This window comes from Panthera leo, chromosome A3, assembly GCF_018350215.1.
Source record: "Panthera leo isolate Ple1 chromosome A3, P.leo_Ple1_pat1.1, whole genome shotgun sequence".
Classification (NCBI taxonomy): domain Eukaryota; kingdom Metazoa; phylum Chordata; class Mammalia; order Carnivora; family Felidae; genus Panthera; species Panthera leo.
Genome location: NC_056681.1, coordinates 41,608,041 through 41,626,341, shown reverse-complemented (window position 1 = coordinate 41,626,341; position 18,301 = coordinate 41,608,041). Strand labels below are relative to the sequence as shown.

The 18,301-nt window shown below is 41.8% G+C and overlaps 1 protein-coding gene across 17 annotated transcripts in view; it reads left to right on the top strand.

Moving 5' to 3' along the window:
- Positions 1-18,301, top strand: part of KIF16B (kinesin family member 16B) — a 288,972-nt gene that overhangs the window by 126,947 nt on the left and 143,724 nt on the right. For all 17 annotated transcript variants that reach the window (XR_006200570.1, XR_006200571.1, XM_042931660.1 and 14 more), the window contains 2 exons: positions 16,269-16,388; positions 17,269-17,320. Coding sequence is in view for 15 of the 17 variants with exons in the window: in XM_042931660.1 (XP_042787594.1) it covers positions 16,269-16,388; positions 17,269-17,320 (172 nt within the window). In the remaining 2 variants the exon portion in view is untranslated. The remainder of the gene's footprint in view (positions 1-16,268; positions 16,389-17,268; positions 17,321-18,301) is intronic.

Here is an 18,301-nt window from a genome sequence, read left to right as displayed (position 1 = left end):
CTTATAAGGTTTGCAACATTTTCTCCCATTCTATAGGTTGCCTTTTCATTTTGTTGATCGTCTCTTTTATTGTGCCAGAAACCTTTTGAGATTCATGTGGTCCCACTTTTTTGTTTGTCTGGCTTTTGTTTTCTTAGCTTTTGGTGTCAAATCAAAAAAAAAAAAAAATAATCATTGCCAAAACATTACTCCCTATGTTTTCTTCTAGGAGTTTTATGGTTTCAGGTTTTATATACAATCCTTTAATCCATTTTAAGGTTGATTTTTGTGTATGGTGTATGATAGTGGTCCAGTTTCATTCTTCTGCATGGGGCTGTCCAGTTTTCCCAGCACCATTTGTTAAACAGACTATGCTTCTCCCCATTGTATATTCTTGTCCAGGTGGGTTTATTTCTGGCCTCTCTCTTCTATTCTATTGACTTATGTGTTTGCTTTTATGCAAATAACCGTACTGTTTTGTTTACTATGGCTTTGTAATATGGTTTGATATTAAGAAGTACAATGCCTCTAGCTTTGTTATTTCTCAAGATTGCTTATGCTTCTTGGGGTCTTTTGTGGTCCTATGCAAATTTTAGGATTGTTTGTCTTATTTCTATGAAAAATGCATTGGATTTTCATAGGAATTGTGTTGAATTTGTAGGTCACTTTGGGTATAATGGACATTTTAACAATATTAATTCTTCCAGTCCATGAGCATGGAATATCTTTCCATTTGTTTGTGTCATCCTCAGTTTCTTTCATCAGTGTCTTAATTTTCAACGTGCAGGTCTTTCACCTCCTTGGTTAAATTTATTCCTAGGTATTTTATTCTGTTTTGATATAATTGTAAGTAGAATTGTTTTCTTAATTTCTCTTTCTGGTCATTATTAGTGTATGGACATGCAGCTGATTTTTGTGTATGAGTTTTGTATCCTGCAGCTTTACTGAATTTGTTTATTCTAATAGTGTTTTGATGGAGTCCTTGTGGTTGTCTCTATATAGTATCGTGTCATTTGTGAGACAGTTTTACTTTTTCCTTTTCAATTTGGACACCTTTATTTCTTTTCTTGTCTAATTTCTCTGGTTATGGCCTCCAATACTATGTTGAATAAAAGTGGCAAGAGTGGGTGTCCTTTCCTTGTTCCTGATCTTAGAGGAAAAACTTTCACGTTTTCACCATTGAGTATGACGTTAGCTGCGGGCAGTTTTTCCTTGTGGAAGGCTTTTGGAGGAATGGTCTCTTGGCTTTCGTTTTTGGAGGGTGAAATTTTGTTTTGTCATTCAGAGTTCCATCTTCAGAACATTATACAACATGCGATAAAAATACAATAAGATAATAGCCTTGGAGATATACTTAAGATTAAGTAAAATATATTTTAAATAAAATAAATTGAAATACAATAAGTTTAAAAGTTTTACATGAAAATATGTCCCTTTATTGGAAAAGATTATTACATGTATTGTATTATTTTGGTTTCAAGTGTGTTTATTTAAAAAAAAATTTTTTTTAACGTTTATTTATTTTTTGAGACAGAGAGAGACAGAGCATGAACGGGGGAGGGTCAGAGAGAGAGGGAGACACAGAATCTGAAACAGGCCCAGGCTCTGAGCTGTCAGCACAGAGCCCGACGCAGGGCTCAAACTCACAAACTGCGAGATTATGACTTGAGCCGAAGTCTGATGCTCAACCGACTGAACCACCCAGGGGCTCCTCAGGTGTGTTTATTATAGAAAATTTGGGGACACCCGAGTGCTCAGTCGGTTAGTCATCCAACTTTGGTATCCGAGTTTGGCTCAGGTCTTGATCTCACGGTTCGTGAGTTCGATCCCTGCAATGGGCTCTCTGTTCTTCGCATGGAGCCCTCTTCGGATCCTCTGTCTCCCTCTCTCTGTCTGCACCTCCCCTGCTTGCAAGTGTGATTTTTCTTTCTCTCTCAAACATTTAAAAAAATTGGGAATGAAAAAAGTATAAAGAAAAAAATATCCAGAGATAATTTGTTTTTATTTTGTAGTATTGCATGAGATGCAGGTCAAGTTCAGTCTCTCCTTGTCTTTTCTCTCTTTCTCATATTTATTTATTATATTTATTATGTATTCCAAATAGGTACATAACATGAGACACACACACACACACACACACACACACACACATACACACATACACACACACACACACACACACACACACACCCTTGCTATAGATGGAATTGGTCCCTTCCAAAATCCATTTGTTGAAGCCCTAATCCCCAGTGCAACTGTATTTGGATATAGAGCCTTTAGACAGTAATTAAGTAATTAAGAGTAATTAAATGAGGTCATAAGGTTGGGGTCCTAATCCAGTAGGACTGGTGGCCTTACCATAAGAGGAAGGAAGAGAAATCTGTCTCTCCACCATTGCTTGCATGCTCAAAAGAAAGGCCATGTGAGTACAAGGTGGGGTGGTGGCTCCTGCAAGCCACGAGTGGAGGCTCTGGAACAAAACCTGCTTTGCTAGGACCTTGATCTTGGACTTCTCAGCCTCTAGAACCTTGAACAATAAATTTATGTTGTTTAAGCCACTCATTCTGTTGCATTTGTTACGGCAGCTCAAGATGACTAACAGACACGTACAAACACACACATGAATCATACATATACAGAGACCCACACATTTTAAACAGAAATCGAGATCATTTTCTATGTAATCTAATGCAGTTTTTTCTGATTATCATTAGCATGAATCACACTGTGATACATATATTTTTCTAATGTATGCCACATGCTTTTCCATATTAAGTCAGCTGAGACTAGTTTAGCTTTTTGTGTTGTGATGTAAAGCTTTATTTTGTCTTAAACGTGGCCAGTATATAGTGATATGTCCGAGCCTGTTGAGATGTGAAGCATCTTTCGTGGGACACATAACTGAGATTATTTAAATGCCCAGCAGTGCAGAAGTGGACAGTCACAAGTGCAGGTGTAAAACATAGGAAGGCATGAGGTTTTCTGTGTGGGCTTTGGAGGACTGCACAAAGAGGTGTGACAGTGTTAGCGAATCTCTGTTCTGAGTTTAGTTATGTGGTTTCAGCAAACGATGCAGTCAGTCTCCTGAAGGTTCAGTTCTCTTATCTCTAAACCCGGATGGAGCTTGGTAGGAGCAAATGCTTAACAGAGGTGTTCTGAAATTCAGCCATGAAGCTCTTGATGGGCCCTTCCTCCATGACATTGGTGGGTGCCTGCACAGAGCCGTGTTTTCCTTCCTGGCTCTGGACCATTCCAGACTACTGAGTCTGCGGGATAACTGTGTGCTGGGTCCGAGAGGAGCCACCATGTGCCTCTGGCTTTTGCCTTTGTGAAGTGGGTCTGCTGATACCGATCCCTTGAAGAAACGATGTCCAGTTAATTTATTACAGTAGTCCCCCCTTTTCCTCAGTTTCACTTTCCGCGGTTTCTGTTACCCCCATCAAGTGTGGTCCGGAAGCAGATGACCCTCCTCTCGACGGATTGTCAGAATGTCAGCAGTAGCCTACCGCTGTATCACAGCACCTGCGTCATTCACCTCGCTCACATCTTCTCATCACGGAGGCATTCTATCATCTTGCATCATCACAAGGAGAAGTAGGAGTGCAGTACAATGAGATGTTTTGAGAGAGAAAGAGCACATTCACATAACTTTTACTACAGTATGTTCTTACGTAATTGTTCTGTTTTGGAACTATTGCTGTTAACTCTTACCATGCCTATTTTTTATAAATTAAACTTTATCATAGGTACATATATATAGGAAAAAAAACCAGTATACATTGGGTTTGGTACTATCTGTGGCTTCAGGCATCCACTGGGGGTGTTGGAATGTTTCCTGTGGATAAAGGGGGGACTACTGTACATTGCCCAAGGAAGAAAGCAACCTTTGTTACTCATGACATTGATACGGAGGCACATCAGTTTTTCTGTGGCCTGCACGTTATTTGCTGGCATGTGATGCCGTGTTATTAAATGGAATTCAGGAGGAAGGATGTGGAATGCGTGACTACACGCTCCTAGCCCATCAGCATCCAGCTTGACCCAGTGGAGTTGAATTTTGCTACAACTCTGAAAGTCTGTGCAGATTCCTCATGGGCAAGACTTTTGTCGGATAAAATATTGTTTGGAATAACTGTCCATGTACCAAGACCTTGACATTTTTTTGGTGAGACAGACATGCTAGTTGTGAATTTCAGGTTTTTTTTTTTTTTCTGGTAATGCTAATTATTTATGCTAAGCAAAGATATGGATGTTAATGATAATAGCTACCATCTGTAATCCTGATGAGTAGATACAGATAAATCTATTTAAAGATTAACACAGATGTAGTTTGATACACAGATGTAGCCATAGGTATGTTTACATAAGAGATATGTCATTACATATAACATTGACACAGATCCAGATTGGAGACAACAAAATGGAGATATAGATAATAGATAAGAGGGTGTCTTTTATTCACTCCATCATCCCCAGCATATACTAGCATCTGGCAAGTAGCAGTTCATTAAATATTAGTTGAATGGGTTGCAGAAGCAGCTAACTGGAGGATGAGGGGATTGCAAGTTGATAAACTAGTAATATACTAACATGGTATATCCTCCAAGTGAGCCCAAAACAGAGGTGTCAGTCATATGGGGGGATATAGAAAATTATGGCACAATCCTGGATGTGAAATACCTGGGAGCTTAAAAAAAAAACAACTCATGCGGCACCTGGGTGGCTCAGTTGGTTAAGCGTCTGACACTTGATTTTGGCTCACGTCATGATCTCATGGTTCATGAGATTGAGCCCCATATCAGGCTCTGTGCTGGCAGTGCAGAGCCTGCTTGGGATTCTCTGTCTCCCTGTCTCTGCCTTTCTCTCCTCTCCTCTCCTCTCCTCTCCTCTCCTCTCCTCTCCTCTCCTCTCCTCTCTCTAAGAAAGGAAGGAAGGAAGGAAGGAAGGAAGGAAGGAAGGAAGGAAGGAAGGAAGAAAAAAAAACTTAAAAAAAAAAAATACCATGCTTGGGCCCTGCCCCTGAGATACTCAGTTAAGGGACAGAACAGGGCTCAGGCATGATACTTTTTAAAAACTCCTTGGGTGATCTGCTGGTCTAACAGGACAAACAACTACACATAGATGTTAATGTCAGTAGTATGTATTCGACTGAGATCTGAGTGGTTAGGCTGCTTAACTGTGGTCAGTACAGGGGGCGTGTCCTCTGTGGATCTGAGTAGGCTCTAAATGTTTCCCACAGTAAGGGGAAAGATGGGGTAAGATTCAGATAGAGGAAGGGACTGCAAGGCTATTCCAAGCAGACATTCCAGCAAAGGCTGGAAGGTGGATATGAGTGTGACAAGAAAACAAGAGTAAACCAGCTTTACATGACCAAAGCGTGAGGCAGATGTCAGAGTGAAGTTTTCCAGGTTACAATGTGCCACTTAAAGTGACCCTTTCACTTAGCTTTCTTACCTGTGTTCAAATTTGTATTTTATAGAAATGCCCTTGTAGTACCTTCTGGTGAGCCCTTCTGAGTATTTTAGGCTTCCATTCAAATATACTTCAAATATACTAATGTACTTCTGATCACAAGATCCTGCTCTACTTAAAAAGCCTAGTTAAATATTAATGTGGGGAAATTTGCTCTTGCATATTTTCACACGTAATTTCTTTAATTGGTATTATGCATTTTGCATAATTTAAATACCAACATCTGGGTGATTTGCTCAGCCAGCAGAGGACTGCTTCATCAGAAAGATCTACACAGCACCGTCTCTGAACTGCCTGCCAAGAGTTAGCTGTTGGTGTTTAAAATAAAGAATGTTTTCTGTAACGGGAAGTGTAGTGGAAATTGAACTGCCCCAAGAGTTTCTGTTCATTAAAAGCACAATATTAATTCTATTTAGTGTTAGGGGCTGACTGCCAATAATCCTAGGAAATTTAGATTTGTTAGCACCATGGAGTAGGTGGTGGCCAGATTCTTCTCTTCCTGTTTCTGCCCTGGTGAGTCTGGAACTGTTCACCGTCTGTTCTAAAGGTGTTTCTTTTGACCACAGGTACTTTAATGCGGATTGTTTCAAAGTCATGTGAAAAACAAGGTTTTTATATTTCTACCCTAACTTTCATGATGTAATAGGTGCCAATCTGATATCAGCATCATGATGCTAGGTAGAGATGTGTTGGATACTTCTTAAATAATTTATGATGATAGTCTTTTAGGATCAAACCTTCACATTTAAGCAAGATTCCCTTATAAGCTTGACTTATTCCGGCCATTTTAAGTATTCTTTTGAGGTTCAAGAGCTGCTTTTGCCTAGCAAGGAGCATAAAAACAGGACTTATCAGAAACAGTCTCAGGCTTGGGATCAGAGATCACGATACTGTTAAATATTTTGGCTCTCACTGATCCCATCCTGAATTCTCTTTCTCTGGGCCTAGCTTGTTGTCCTGGATCCACCATTTGCTTTCTGGAGGGGAAGACACACAGTAAATGTAATTTTGGTAGCCTTGAGTGCTCTGAAAATATTAAGCCCAGTGGAGTGGTAGAATATGTGCCCGGGAGTAGGGGAATGGGATCTAGCAGGGCATAAACTTTATCTGAGCAGGGACTTTCTCCATTTACTCACTGCTATCTTTGATTTTGAGAGAGCAGGCAGCATGTGTGGTAAGAGCTTATTGACAAGAAGGGATAAGCAACAAAGTCGGGAGAGAATGTCCGAGGCAGAAAGAATAGCATGTGCAAAGGCCCTGCAGTGGGAATGAGGAGGCATTATGGCTGGAGCATTGTGAGTCAAGTGGAGAGAGGAGGGAGGCGAGGTTGGAGAGGTGCACAGGGGCCAGATGAAATGAGATGTGGGGGTCATTTTATTCTAAATGCATGGGAAACCACCATAGGGTTCTATGCGTGACCTTTTGATGTTTAGAAAAGGTGGCTCTGGCTCATATGCAGAATGGATTGTAGGGTGGCAAGAGAGGAAGCAGAAGGACCAACTGGGGGATGTCAGAGACTCCAGGTAGGATATGGTGGTAGCCAGATCAGCTCAGTAGCAGTGGAGACAGAAAGTTGTGGATGATTCAGACTTTGTTGTGTAGGTAGAGCTGATGGACCTACTGATGGTCTGGCTAGGGGAGCTGAGGCAAAGAGAAGCATCAAGGGTGGCATCTAGGTTGATCCACTTGATTCTTCCTTTTTTTTTTTGTTTTTTCAAGCCATGGATTGCTAATTCTGCCTTCCCACCTAAACCTCCTCCTTGCTGGAGCCTCATTCTCATTAAGGCTGATCGCCAGTCCTCCCTTGATTCTAGGTCTGTGGTATCTGCTAGACCTTTTCAGTTATGGTAGACTTCCATTTCCTTATTAACTTCCACAGACTATTCTTTCCTCTGTGTGTGTGTGTGTGTGTGTGTGTGTGTGTGTGTGTGTGTAAATCAGATTATGATTCAGAGAGCATAATTAAATAGAGCTCTCATAAGAAGGATTACATATTACCAATAGACTTGTAGGGTCATAGAACATGCTGTTAGCCACCCAGTATTATTTTTATTCACTTCTCTCTCACATTCTCTTCTGGGAACACAGCAAAAATAAAGTTATTTCCTGGAGGAATGTGAAGGAGATTCTTACCTCATTTCATCATACTCAGGCTGCATGAACAAAGAGTGAAAGAAGACAGGATGATAGTTGGCGGTTCACATGTACAGCTTCATTGATTTCCTGGTAATCTTGGCAACTGTTTCCTTTCTCTGTTAGATTTCTTTCTGTGTGTGGAAGAACATACAAGAAATAGTAGCTTTTGGCTGAATGTCAGCTTGTGGTGTACTTTCAGGATTTCAGAGCTAGTTAGTGTTGCCAGTGACCGTTTATCATTTTGTATTATATGAGAAACGTGTAAATTACTTGAGAACACTTGCTAGTCAAGTTGGTGAGTGATTTTAACAAGTCACCAGTATCCACTTGCTGAGCTGTCTGCAAAGTATTACTAGTAAATGTCAGGATTGTTGTTTTTTTTTTTTTTTTTTTTTTCCTGGCAATAAAAATCTTTTGGATATTTATCAGATATTTGCAACTCTTGCAAGCTCTCCAGTTTTCCTTATTTCTCATTAAGAAGAATATGTAAAATAGTTGAGAAGGATGTCTTAAGGTCAGTCCGCCTAAACTGATTGTCACAGAGTGCATCTACCTCTGCAGTGTCCTTTATAATCCCGCTTTTCTTTTTCCTCTGTTCCCATTCTTCCTGCACATCCTTGCCAGATTCATCTTCTAAAGTATCAACCCGTTCCTGTTTTCAAAATTCTCAATGGCTTCCTGTTTTCTGAATCAAATAATGATCCATCTACCTGGCTTTCCAGTCCATTTTTTTCCAGGTTTAGCAGGTAAAGTGAATTTCCAGGGGTCTCTTGTGGATATACCCATGTTTGCCGTTGCCCTGTCTTTACTCAAGGAGTCCCCCAAACCTGGAGTATCCCTTATTTTCTTCCTTTTTGTAACCTGCTGAAATCCTACTCTTTAAAGAGGCATTTGGAGATGACATCACAGTTTCAAAGATGGGAGGAAATAATAAAAAGCAAAGCAAGCATCCCATGCTGCAGCAGAAAAACCACCGTGAACTCACTAATAGGGAGCAGATGACAAAGTCACAAGCCAGCCCTGAGGAAGAGGGAAGGTTGTTCCTAAGCCTGCACATCGGAAGCTGAATCAGTGAGGGTTCTTAAGGAATTTAAAAAAATATATATTTTTTAATGTTTATTATATTTGAGAGAGACAGAGCACAAGCAGTGGAGGGGCAGAGAGAGAGAGAGAGGGAGGTACAGAATCTGAAGTAGGCTCCAGGCTCTGAGCTGTCAGCACAGAGCCCGATGCAGGGCTTGAACCCACGAACCGTGTTATCAGGACCTGAGCCGAAGTCGGACACTTAACTGACTGAGCCACCCAGGCGCCCCTAAATCAGTGAGGGTTCTAAAAACCCTTCCCGGGGCCCTCCAGTCTGGGGAGATCCAAACTGATTTCCCTGTTCTTATTTGAGGAGCCATAGAAGTAGCTGGTGGTGGTAACTGGTAGGAAGTGAAATGCGGAGCTGATTCTCTTTGTAAGTAAAGGCCTGGTGAAATGGTGAGAGACCTGGGAGCAGGCTTCCCCACAGGAGTGGGATCTCAAGCAGGAGGAAGGAGCACAGTAGAGGATATTTCATGACCTTTGCTAAGAGAGGGCAGAGCCCTGGAATTCAAATTCACCCTAGAGCCTCTAGGGTGCTTTGTTTGAAACGTGGCTCTCGTCATTCCATCTGGCTAGGGAAAAGTGATAGAATGCAGGCTACTCAGTCTTTGAACTTGACAAGATCACAGGAACAGCAGGACAGGGGTCAAGGAGTTGCCCGTTGTGTGTTAGAGCCTACAGAATCTCTGGATTCCTAAGCATACACACCTGAGCACATATACGAGATGAGAGATAAAACTAGGGTAATTCTAGAAACATAGTTATAATAAGGGATGGGTGGACAGATGGACAGAAAGAAAGAAAGAAAGAAAGAAAGAAAGAAAGAAAGAAAGAGAAAGAAAGAAAAAAAGAAAGAAAGAAAAGAAAAGAAAAGAAAAGAAAAGAAAAGAAAAGAAAAGAAAAGGAATCTAGCATGCAAAAGACAAAGGGTCCAGATCTCGATGAAAACATACCTCAAGGCATGGGAGTTCTTTACAATTGTTTCATTCTGTGGAACTAAAGTTAGTGAGAAATGTGAAGTCGATAAACAAAAGAAGATGATAATAAAAAGCAGAATGAGGTTGGGGGAAGAAAAAAAAAACAGGAGATTGCAGACCTAAAGAAAGAGTATGAGGTCCAAAACAACATCCAGTACAGCACTAATACGTAAAATTAGAAATACCAAGGGAAAGAATAGATGCCATTGAAATCAAATTACTAAAAGAGTAAAGGCTTCATAATGTCAATGAACACAAATGAAATACTCAAGGTATTAAGTAATCAGAAGCTAAAATATGAAGAAGACAAAGACAATGTCATATAAGGATAATTGGCATCCCTGAAGTAGACAGTCAGCAAATGAAACAAAATGCGGTAGAAAACAAGCCAGTTTTCGTGAAATGAAGAAATAAGCAAAAGAACTGGGTCTGCAGATGAGTCTTGTATTCCAGGAAAATTTGGAGTACAGAAGGTTCAAGACTGAAATCTATCTTAATTAAGCTACTGGATTTCAGAGATAAAGGAGTTCTTCATACCCCCCTGGGCAGAAAAGCAGATTGTCTGCCGTGGACTAAAAGTTAGTGTAGCTTCCTATTTCCTCAGAGTAGCAGTCAGTTTCTGAAGATAATGGAGCCGTGTGTTCATCATTCTGAGGGAAAGGAAGTATGACCCGACGGTGGCCCAAACTGACACAGCTAAGGGGTTATTCAGGTGTGAGGGCAGGAGGCAGATATTTCCAAACGTGTACAAACTCGAGTAAGAGTGGTTAAAATCAAAGCACGTATGAAAAATGTACGTCGGCAGCACTGTCAGACCGCTAAATATGCTTCATGACGTTTTAACTTAGAAGGATATTTTAGGAAATAGCCCTTGTAGTGAAGGAACATTTGGTTGAAATTCAACAAATACTTCAGTTTCTTTTCCTTTTGTTAAATTCACATAAAGTCACGTGCGGTGTGTTAAATGAAAAAGTAGCTTTGCTAGAGGCTAATTCTATTTTTTATAAAAGTCTTCCTGTCTGCCTGGCTTCCTCCCTCCCTCTTTACACACACTGCGGGCACCGGCTCCAGGGGAACCTTTCGTCTTCTGCTAAGTGTCATAGGCAAGTTGGCAGAAGTTAACTGCACTTTATACTGTGAGGCAAGGCTACAAAATTCCGCTAGTGAAACACATAATTCTCCATAAACTACATTTGCTCAAAAAAAGAGTCTGACATTTAATTTTTGGCTGTCAAAAAACAATCTACTTAAAATCACTTACTCCCTACCATGGCGAATAATCAGCACTTATTGAGTGACTGCTGTGTGCCCGGTGCAGCCATATTCACCTGACGTAGTCAGTGTGAAGAAAGACAGTTTCTATTCTTAGACAGCTCTTAATTTAGGTGGGACAGACACATCACCAGTTTTCCTAGTATTCCCCAAGTGAGATCCAGCTCTCAGGAGACTTCTCAAAAGGGAAAAATTGGTTTTGTTGTTGGTTAAGTTCTTGTTTTGGTTTTCACTTAGTCATTGAGGAAAGCTGTTGACTTTTGTCAGAAAGTACTAGATGCTGAGGATATGGCTGTGATTAAAAGAGGTAGGACCTCCGCTCAGTCTTATAAACAGGTATGGTGGTTACGTGGGGCGCTCCCAATGAACTAAGCCCTTGTGTGGTCTCCTCCCCTGGAATCGGGCAGCCCTGCCTGTAACTCACCTGAACTGCTGGAATGTGCCAGAAGTGACACAGTGAGCGTAAAGGCACTGGACACATGTTTTAGGTTCAGAGAAACATATTGAACATATTATTTGCAAATGTAATGAACATAATGTTTAAAATAAGCTGATGGTATGTTTTGACACTTTTAGTCAGGCTATGGTTTCCTTTTTATACAATAATTGGTTGCCAGAAGCTTTGTTTCAATACAAAATACGTGCAGCTCTATATATTTTCCCATTTCTTTGGGACATGGCGTTCCTAGAGTTGGGGGAGGGATGGCCAATTCTGCTATGTTAAATATTCCATCTTATCAAAGAGGTGTTTCATAAATTATGTATAACAGTAGATGCCACTCAATAAATATTTTATACGTGATAGATATTTTTGTCTGAAATTACTTTTTCACTTGAGCAATGATTTAAACCCTCGTTTTTAGTTTTATGAGGTGACACTTTTATAATATCGTGTAGTGAATGCAGCTTGAATGTCATGGAGCTTTAGAGCAGCATTAATCATAAATTCATCTGCCCCCACTCCCAGTCCTGGAAGACTGTCTCTTAATTCAGCTGTTACCCATATTGTGTATGGAAGTGTGTGTGAGAACATGCTGGTGTGTGTGCATGGGAAGGGGGAGGTGGGGACAGGTAATGCTTTTGACCTAGTGGCTCCAAAGTTATGAATTTCCAATGATTTTCAACATCTATGAGACTTATTTCAAGGAAGGGAAAAAGAAAGTATTTTTCAGTGGTGTAAAAAAAAAAAAGGAATATGAAACTAAACTGGGATGTAGTCCAAAACAATTTCTCTAGTTTGAGTGGGAGCTATGAGAATTTAAAATATTGCCTTTTCCTCAGGTTATTGTCCACTCTTATGCAGAAAGAAAATACATATGTCTCTGTACTTCTGAGAACAGTCACTGTCCTCTTCACATGGACCTAGAGGCCTGGAACATTCGTTGGCAGGCGGCTGCCTAACCACATATGTGGTACTGTCACAGTTCAGAGCCACCAGACCTTCCAGTGAGGACACTGTTTTATGAAATAGAACCGTGTGATTAAGTTCTCCACTCTAACATATATCTTTTTTTTTTTTTTCTTTTTTTTAAAGCACATACTTTCCTCTCCTGCTTGAATTCTACAGTCAGGAGGAAAAGAACACATTCTACCAATATCTGAGAGATAGGAGTAGAGGCTGGTTTATTTAGAGTACTCATTTAACTAAGATTTGCGAGGGCCTTGGTACAGTAAATCAGGATTACTGAAGTCCCCGACCTGGAAGCCTGAGGTTTTGAGCCCTGCAGTGGGAGCCTGGCTGATAAGAGGAGTAATTGAAGAACAATGATACGCTTCATTTCCTTTTCTTGAATCGAAGTTATGCATTGGTCATTTTCTCTGCGTATCTATTTAATGGTTGTTAAATTAAATTGCTTTCTTTCAAGTGGTGATTTTTATGGTTTTTTTTTTTTTTTTTTTTTTTTTTTTTTGCATTTCATTCCATCACCCTCTTGCATGACTGCAGCTCTGTGGGTGTGTGTTTGAGACTCATATATCTGCAGAGATGAAGGCCCAGGGAACTTCTCTCTTCCTGCTACCCTTCCCCTAAACCTCTTAGTAACTCCCTTGTCTATAAGGTTGTGAAGTTCTGAATCCTTGACCTAGAGGATGACATCGTTTTAATATTTCAGTGACATGAAATACATTTATTCATTGCAGAAATGTAAGGTGTACTGAGTATGTTTCAGGCAGTGCTCGCTTTGGGGATCTAGAACTGTGCCCTGGTCACAGTGCGCATTATAGGGGTGGGGTAGGGAAGAGACCCTCTAGGAGTGTCTTTACCAGGTGCCTGGTTGGTAGCTTAGAGCTTGCTTCCCCGTCGCTCACATTATACCTAAGATCACAGAGTGCAGCGTTGTGCTCTTGGACGTGACTCAGTCAGAGCTCAGCATGGCCCAGCCTCAAGGCTGGACTTTTCACCTTCGGTCTTTGGAATTTATCTCAGATTTGTTTAGAAGCCTGATTTTAGAGCTCTTTTGTCTTGGTACCTATGGGCCTTATGTTAGGACAGGGACCCATGGTCTGTTGCCTGACCAGCGCTGTTGCCGCTCTGCCTGCATTTGTCGGAACTTCGTGTACCTGACCATTCATTCATTCATTCATTCATTTGGCGATACTAACCAGTTACAATGTGTCAGACATGAAATTAGGCACTGGCTTATATTCTAGTCTGGACAGGTAATAAGCTCATATGTAATATATCATGTAGTGGTAATTGCTAAGGAGGGAAACATCAGGATAAAGGAGGTTAGTGCTTATTACTTTGTGTGGGGTGATGGGGAAGGTGGCATTTGAGTGGAGACTTGAGGTACTGGAGGCTGAGTTATTTATATTTATACACACACACACACACACACACACACACACACATATTTGAGAGTTCTTCTCAACTAGAGTTGATGTAGTTCCCCAGAGGATATTTGCTTGTATCTGGAGACTTTTTGGTTGTCACAGCCTTGTGGAAGTGGTAGGGTACTACTGGTATCTAGTGGGTATATAACTGAATTCAAGGGTTTGCTTGGGGTGCACCAAACTGAATGCCACCCAAGGAAAACAAAGAACTTTCAATAGGGAGATAGGGAGAGAGTTCTCAAAGCACTGTCCCCCCATGGGGTTAATACGGGAAACTTTAATTCAGCGTGTTAGGGAGCAGGGGCAGGGGGTTTGCATAGGTTTGCAAGGAGGCTTGCAGGGAGTTTGCATTGGGTTCAGTTGTGCATGCCTGACATGTTAGCGTGCCAGTACATACATCCCATCTTTGAAATGGTGGAAAACTGCACTTATCGGAGCGGATCTTGGTATTGTAATGAGCTAAAGGTAACTTCAGAACAACTCGGGGGTTTCTGTAAAACCCAGGCTGTCCTCATCTCCAATCTGGCTCAAGCTGGCTTATGTAAAGGGATATCAGGTGAGACATACCTAGCAAGGGACTGTCAGGTCAAACACCTAACTGGGGCTTCTCCTTGGCTGGAGCTGTTGGTTCTACAAAAACGAAACACATTCCTTCCCTACTTTTGTTCTTTCCCCTCCTCCCTTCTGCTGATAGCTTTTAGCCCTCTTATTTGCGTAACTTCCCATTGCATCATAGCTAACAGGTAGAGGCCAGGGGTACTGCTAAGCCACCTGCAGTGCACAAGGCATCCTCCCATGATGAAGAGCCATCTGATCTGAAATGTCAGTAGTGCCAGGGTCTGGAAGCCCTCTTCTAGGGGAAGGGAAGGGACAGACAGTGACAGAAGAAACAGCCACCACAAAAGCAGAAGGAACAACGATGCCTAAAGCCCTGAGTTGGGGACGGGCTGGCAAGTTTGAGGAAGGGCAAGGAGCCTCTGGACTCCTAGACAAGAGTGAGCAAGGTGGGGGGAGATGAGAACGGGAGGTTAGCAAGGGATGAGATTGTGCAGAGCTTTGTAGAACCTTACAAAGGCTTGGGCTTTCAACTCTATGAAACGGGAGGCCAGGGAAAGGATTCGAACAGGGGAGCAGCCTGCCCTCACATCCCTCTGGCTGCTGAGTAGAGCACATGACACAGTGGGGCACCAGTGGTGGTGGCCCGGTGAAAGATGATGGTGGTTGGGGCTCAGGAGGAATGTGGTGCAGGTGGTTCAATGTTGTCAGATTAGGTCATATTTTGAAGGCAGAGTCAACACTAAGCATGTAGGATTTAGAGAAAGAAAGGAGCAAAGTATAGCCTTGGCGTTTGGTCTGAACAATTAGAAGGAAGGTTGGCATTTACCGGGATGGTATGGTGTGCAGGTTTGAGAGGCAGGGGAAATCAAGGGTTGGGTTTTTCTTTTAATGTTTATTTATTTTGGGGGGGAGAGAGAGTGGGTGGGCACAAGTGAGGGAGGGGCAGAGAGACAGGGGGACAGAGGATCCTAAGCAGGCTCCGTGCTGACAGCAGAGAGCCTGATGCAGGACTCGAATTCACTAACCCCGAGATCATTACCTGAGCCAAAGTCAGATGCTCAAGCGACTGAGCCACCCAGGCACCCCAAGAGTTGGTTTTTTAATGTATTAGGTTTGAGCTGCCTGTTTGGCATCCCCATAGAATACACTGAGGTAAGTGATTGTATGTATGCATGAGTGTGGGGTCAAGGGAGAGGGCTGTCTGTAGCATTAGACTTGAGTCATCGCATGTAGATTGCAGGTGAAGTCCAGAGACAGGATGCGGTCATCAGGGAGTGACTATAGGTACTCTGGTCCCAAGGATGAAAGCCTGCAGGAGAGAGTGGGAGGGGAGGAATTGGAGAAACCACTAGTGTAGGGAAGACTTTGGAGGAGATTATCTCCAAAGGGACACAGAGAAATTGTTGGTAGTTGGAGGAGATGCAGAGCCAAGGGGGGTGGTCATGGTGGTCGTTGTTGGGAGAATGTGTAGCAGATTTTTATGTACGTAGGTATGACCTGGTAGGTATTAGAAGTTAGTTCAGGAGACAGAGGGTCAAGTACATCTGGCACAGAGGTTGCTAATGCACAGGAAAGGATTGCTTTGGGGAACATTCACAGTTTTGACCATAGTAACCGGTGAGGTGAGCTGACAGATTGGGAGACTTCTAGATATTAAGTGAAATAAGGGTTCTGAAGAGGGAGAAAGATTACTTTGTAGTTGGCTGGTCCTAGGACTTTTCCTAAACAAGGCAAGGTCTGAGCTTGGTTTCAAAGAGGTTGTATTCATCAGGCAATAAGTTTACTTCATTTTATATGGAGCTTTTTGTATATTTCAAGTTCACTTTACCTGCCACATGCCAGGATCCCAGCATGAAGATTTTCCATTTTTCTTGCAGCTGTTTTGATGAGAAATAAAATACTACTCATTCTCTTTCCTCTAAGTAATCTTTCCTTTCCTTTCCCTCCTAATTTCAGGAACAAACTCTAGCCCTTAGGAAAGAAGGGATTGGAGTTGTTTTGGATTCTGAACTGCCCCATTTGATTGGCATTGATGATGACCTTCTGAGTACTGGAATCATCTTATATCACTTGAAGGTTAGAAGTGGCTTAAGTAGAACATAATTTTGTTTTCCGTTTCCTCTTTAGACACTAGCGGGGTTTCCTGTAATACTCTACATCCGTGAACACAACTATTACATTAGAGAATACACTACAAATCTTTGAGCCCTTTGGGGATTTTCGATGGTTCACTGGTGTTCTGTGGTATTAAAAGTTCCCATGTTTATGGAGTTCTAAAGCTAAATGAAGATCCATTTACTTTGCCTGCCACTTTGGAGAATCAGTGAGAGAGAGGTAAGGAACAAAAAGGCAGGCAGACCAAGGAAATAAAGTTACAACCACCTGGAGCTGAGATTTGCTAGATGTAATTTTCTAGTCCCTGGGGTTAATTATAAAGCGTGTCTCCAGCCTACATTATTGGGCCTGGTCCCAAACTGGCAATTTGTGTCAAGAGAACAGAATTACCACATTAGTATCAGTGGTTGCCTCTGTAACCTTGACTTAGTATCCTCTCTCTGATCCATGCCTTAAAATGAGGATAGTGTTGGATCTGAGCTTTGCAGGCTCCCATAAATTGTATCTTTAGATAGGAAGAACCTCTGGCCCCTAGAGGAGAAACTTGCCAGAAAGGATCAGGAACATCAGTGGGATTACCCACGTGGATAGAGTATGGATGCACGCCAAAAATAGGAGCCTACCCTTGTTGAGCAGGAAGCCTCAGGACCTGTGCATTTTCTGGGCAACATGGGACATTGTTACAGAGCCTCAGTGAACTCTAATTGCACTGAGGCTATGGCCTGTCTGGAACATTGCTCAGCCTATCAGCCATCAGCTTGCTTGGGTTTACATGAAAAATGGAGAAACAGACCATTCTTCATGTTCTTGCTAATAAATTCAACTTGACTTTTCTTCCTAGGAAGGTCAGACATATGTTGGTCGAGAAGATGCTTCAACAGAACAGGATATTGGTGAGAATCTTTATCAATTTCTTCTTCCCAGTGATTTTTAAAAATCATTTAATGAAGAATTTTCTTTCGAATGACTAACACTAAAGTGATTATAAAAAAAACCTCTTTTGCAAATACAGTATCGATCAGTATGTGCATTTCTATAATTTTGAGTGCAACTCAAATGAATGGAACAGAACAATTAGTTTAGCGAATAAAATGGAATTGTACATCCTTACCCCCACCGTATATACATTCTATACTCTGTCACAACTTTCGAGAGTAATTTAAATTAGTCTACTCTCGTCACAATGGGACAGTGATCAAAATGTGCCAACAGACACAGATAGAGGGTAGTAGATCCCTCAACAGGAAGGATATAGACACCTGTGCAATGATGCCAGAGTGCACAACACACACGCATATGGAGGTATGACTTCTGGGTTTCCTGAAAGTCTTTGCCGAGACCCACAGATAAGCAGTGATTCAGCCCGGGAGCAGGGTGAGGTCTTGTTAGGCTTTAAAAGCATACCTGGGCAACCGCTGTAGTGGTGGTGGTTGGTGTGCGTGTGCGTGTGCGTGTGTGTGTGTGTGTGTGTGTGTGTGACAAGGTGGGGAGTGGCAGGGGAAGAATTCTGTCTTCTCAGCTGTTTTTAGAATTGCTGGTAATGGACTTGCTTTCCTGCCAAGTGTAAGCTATTCATCACGCCAAAGCTAGCGTAGTTCTGTGTGTTTTACTATTTGCTGTGAAACTGGGAGAGCTGAAAACCAGTTCCCAGAAGTCCTCAGCTTCAACTGTTTTTGAGTGGAACTAGGTGTCAGGCCTCCTCTTCTGATCGTTAAATTGTGTGTTTGACCTTTGGGGTTGCTGTAAATGATGATGAGTGGTAAGAACACATGTTTTCTGTGCACAGAAAAGCTCAGTAGTATGGTTCAGTGGAGAACAGTGGGAGCTGTTTGATTTGTACTTCTGAGAAGCTGGCCAAGAACTGTGCCTGAAAT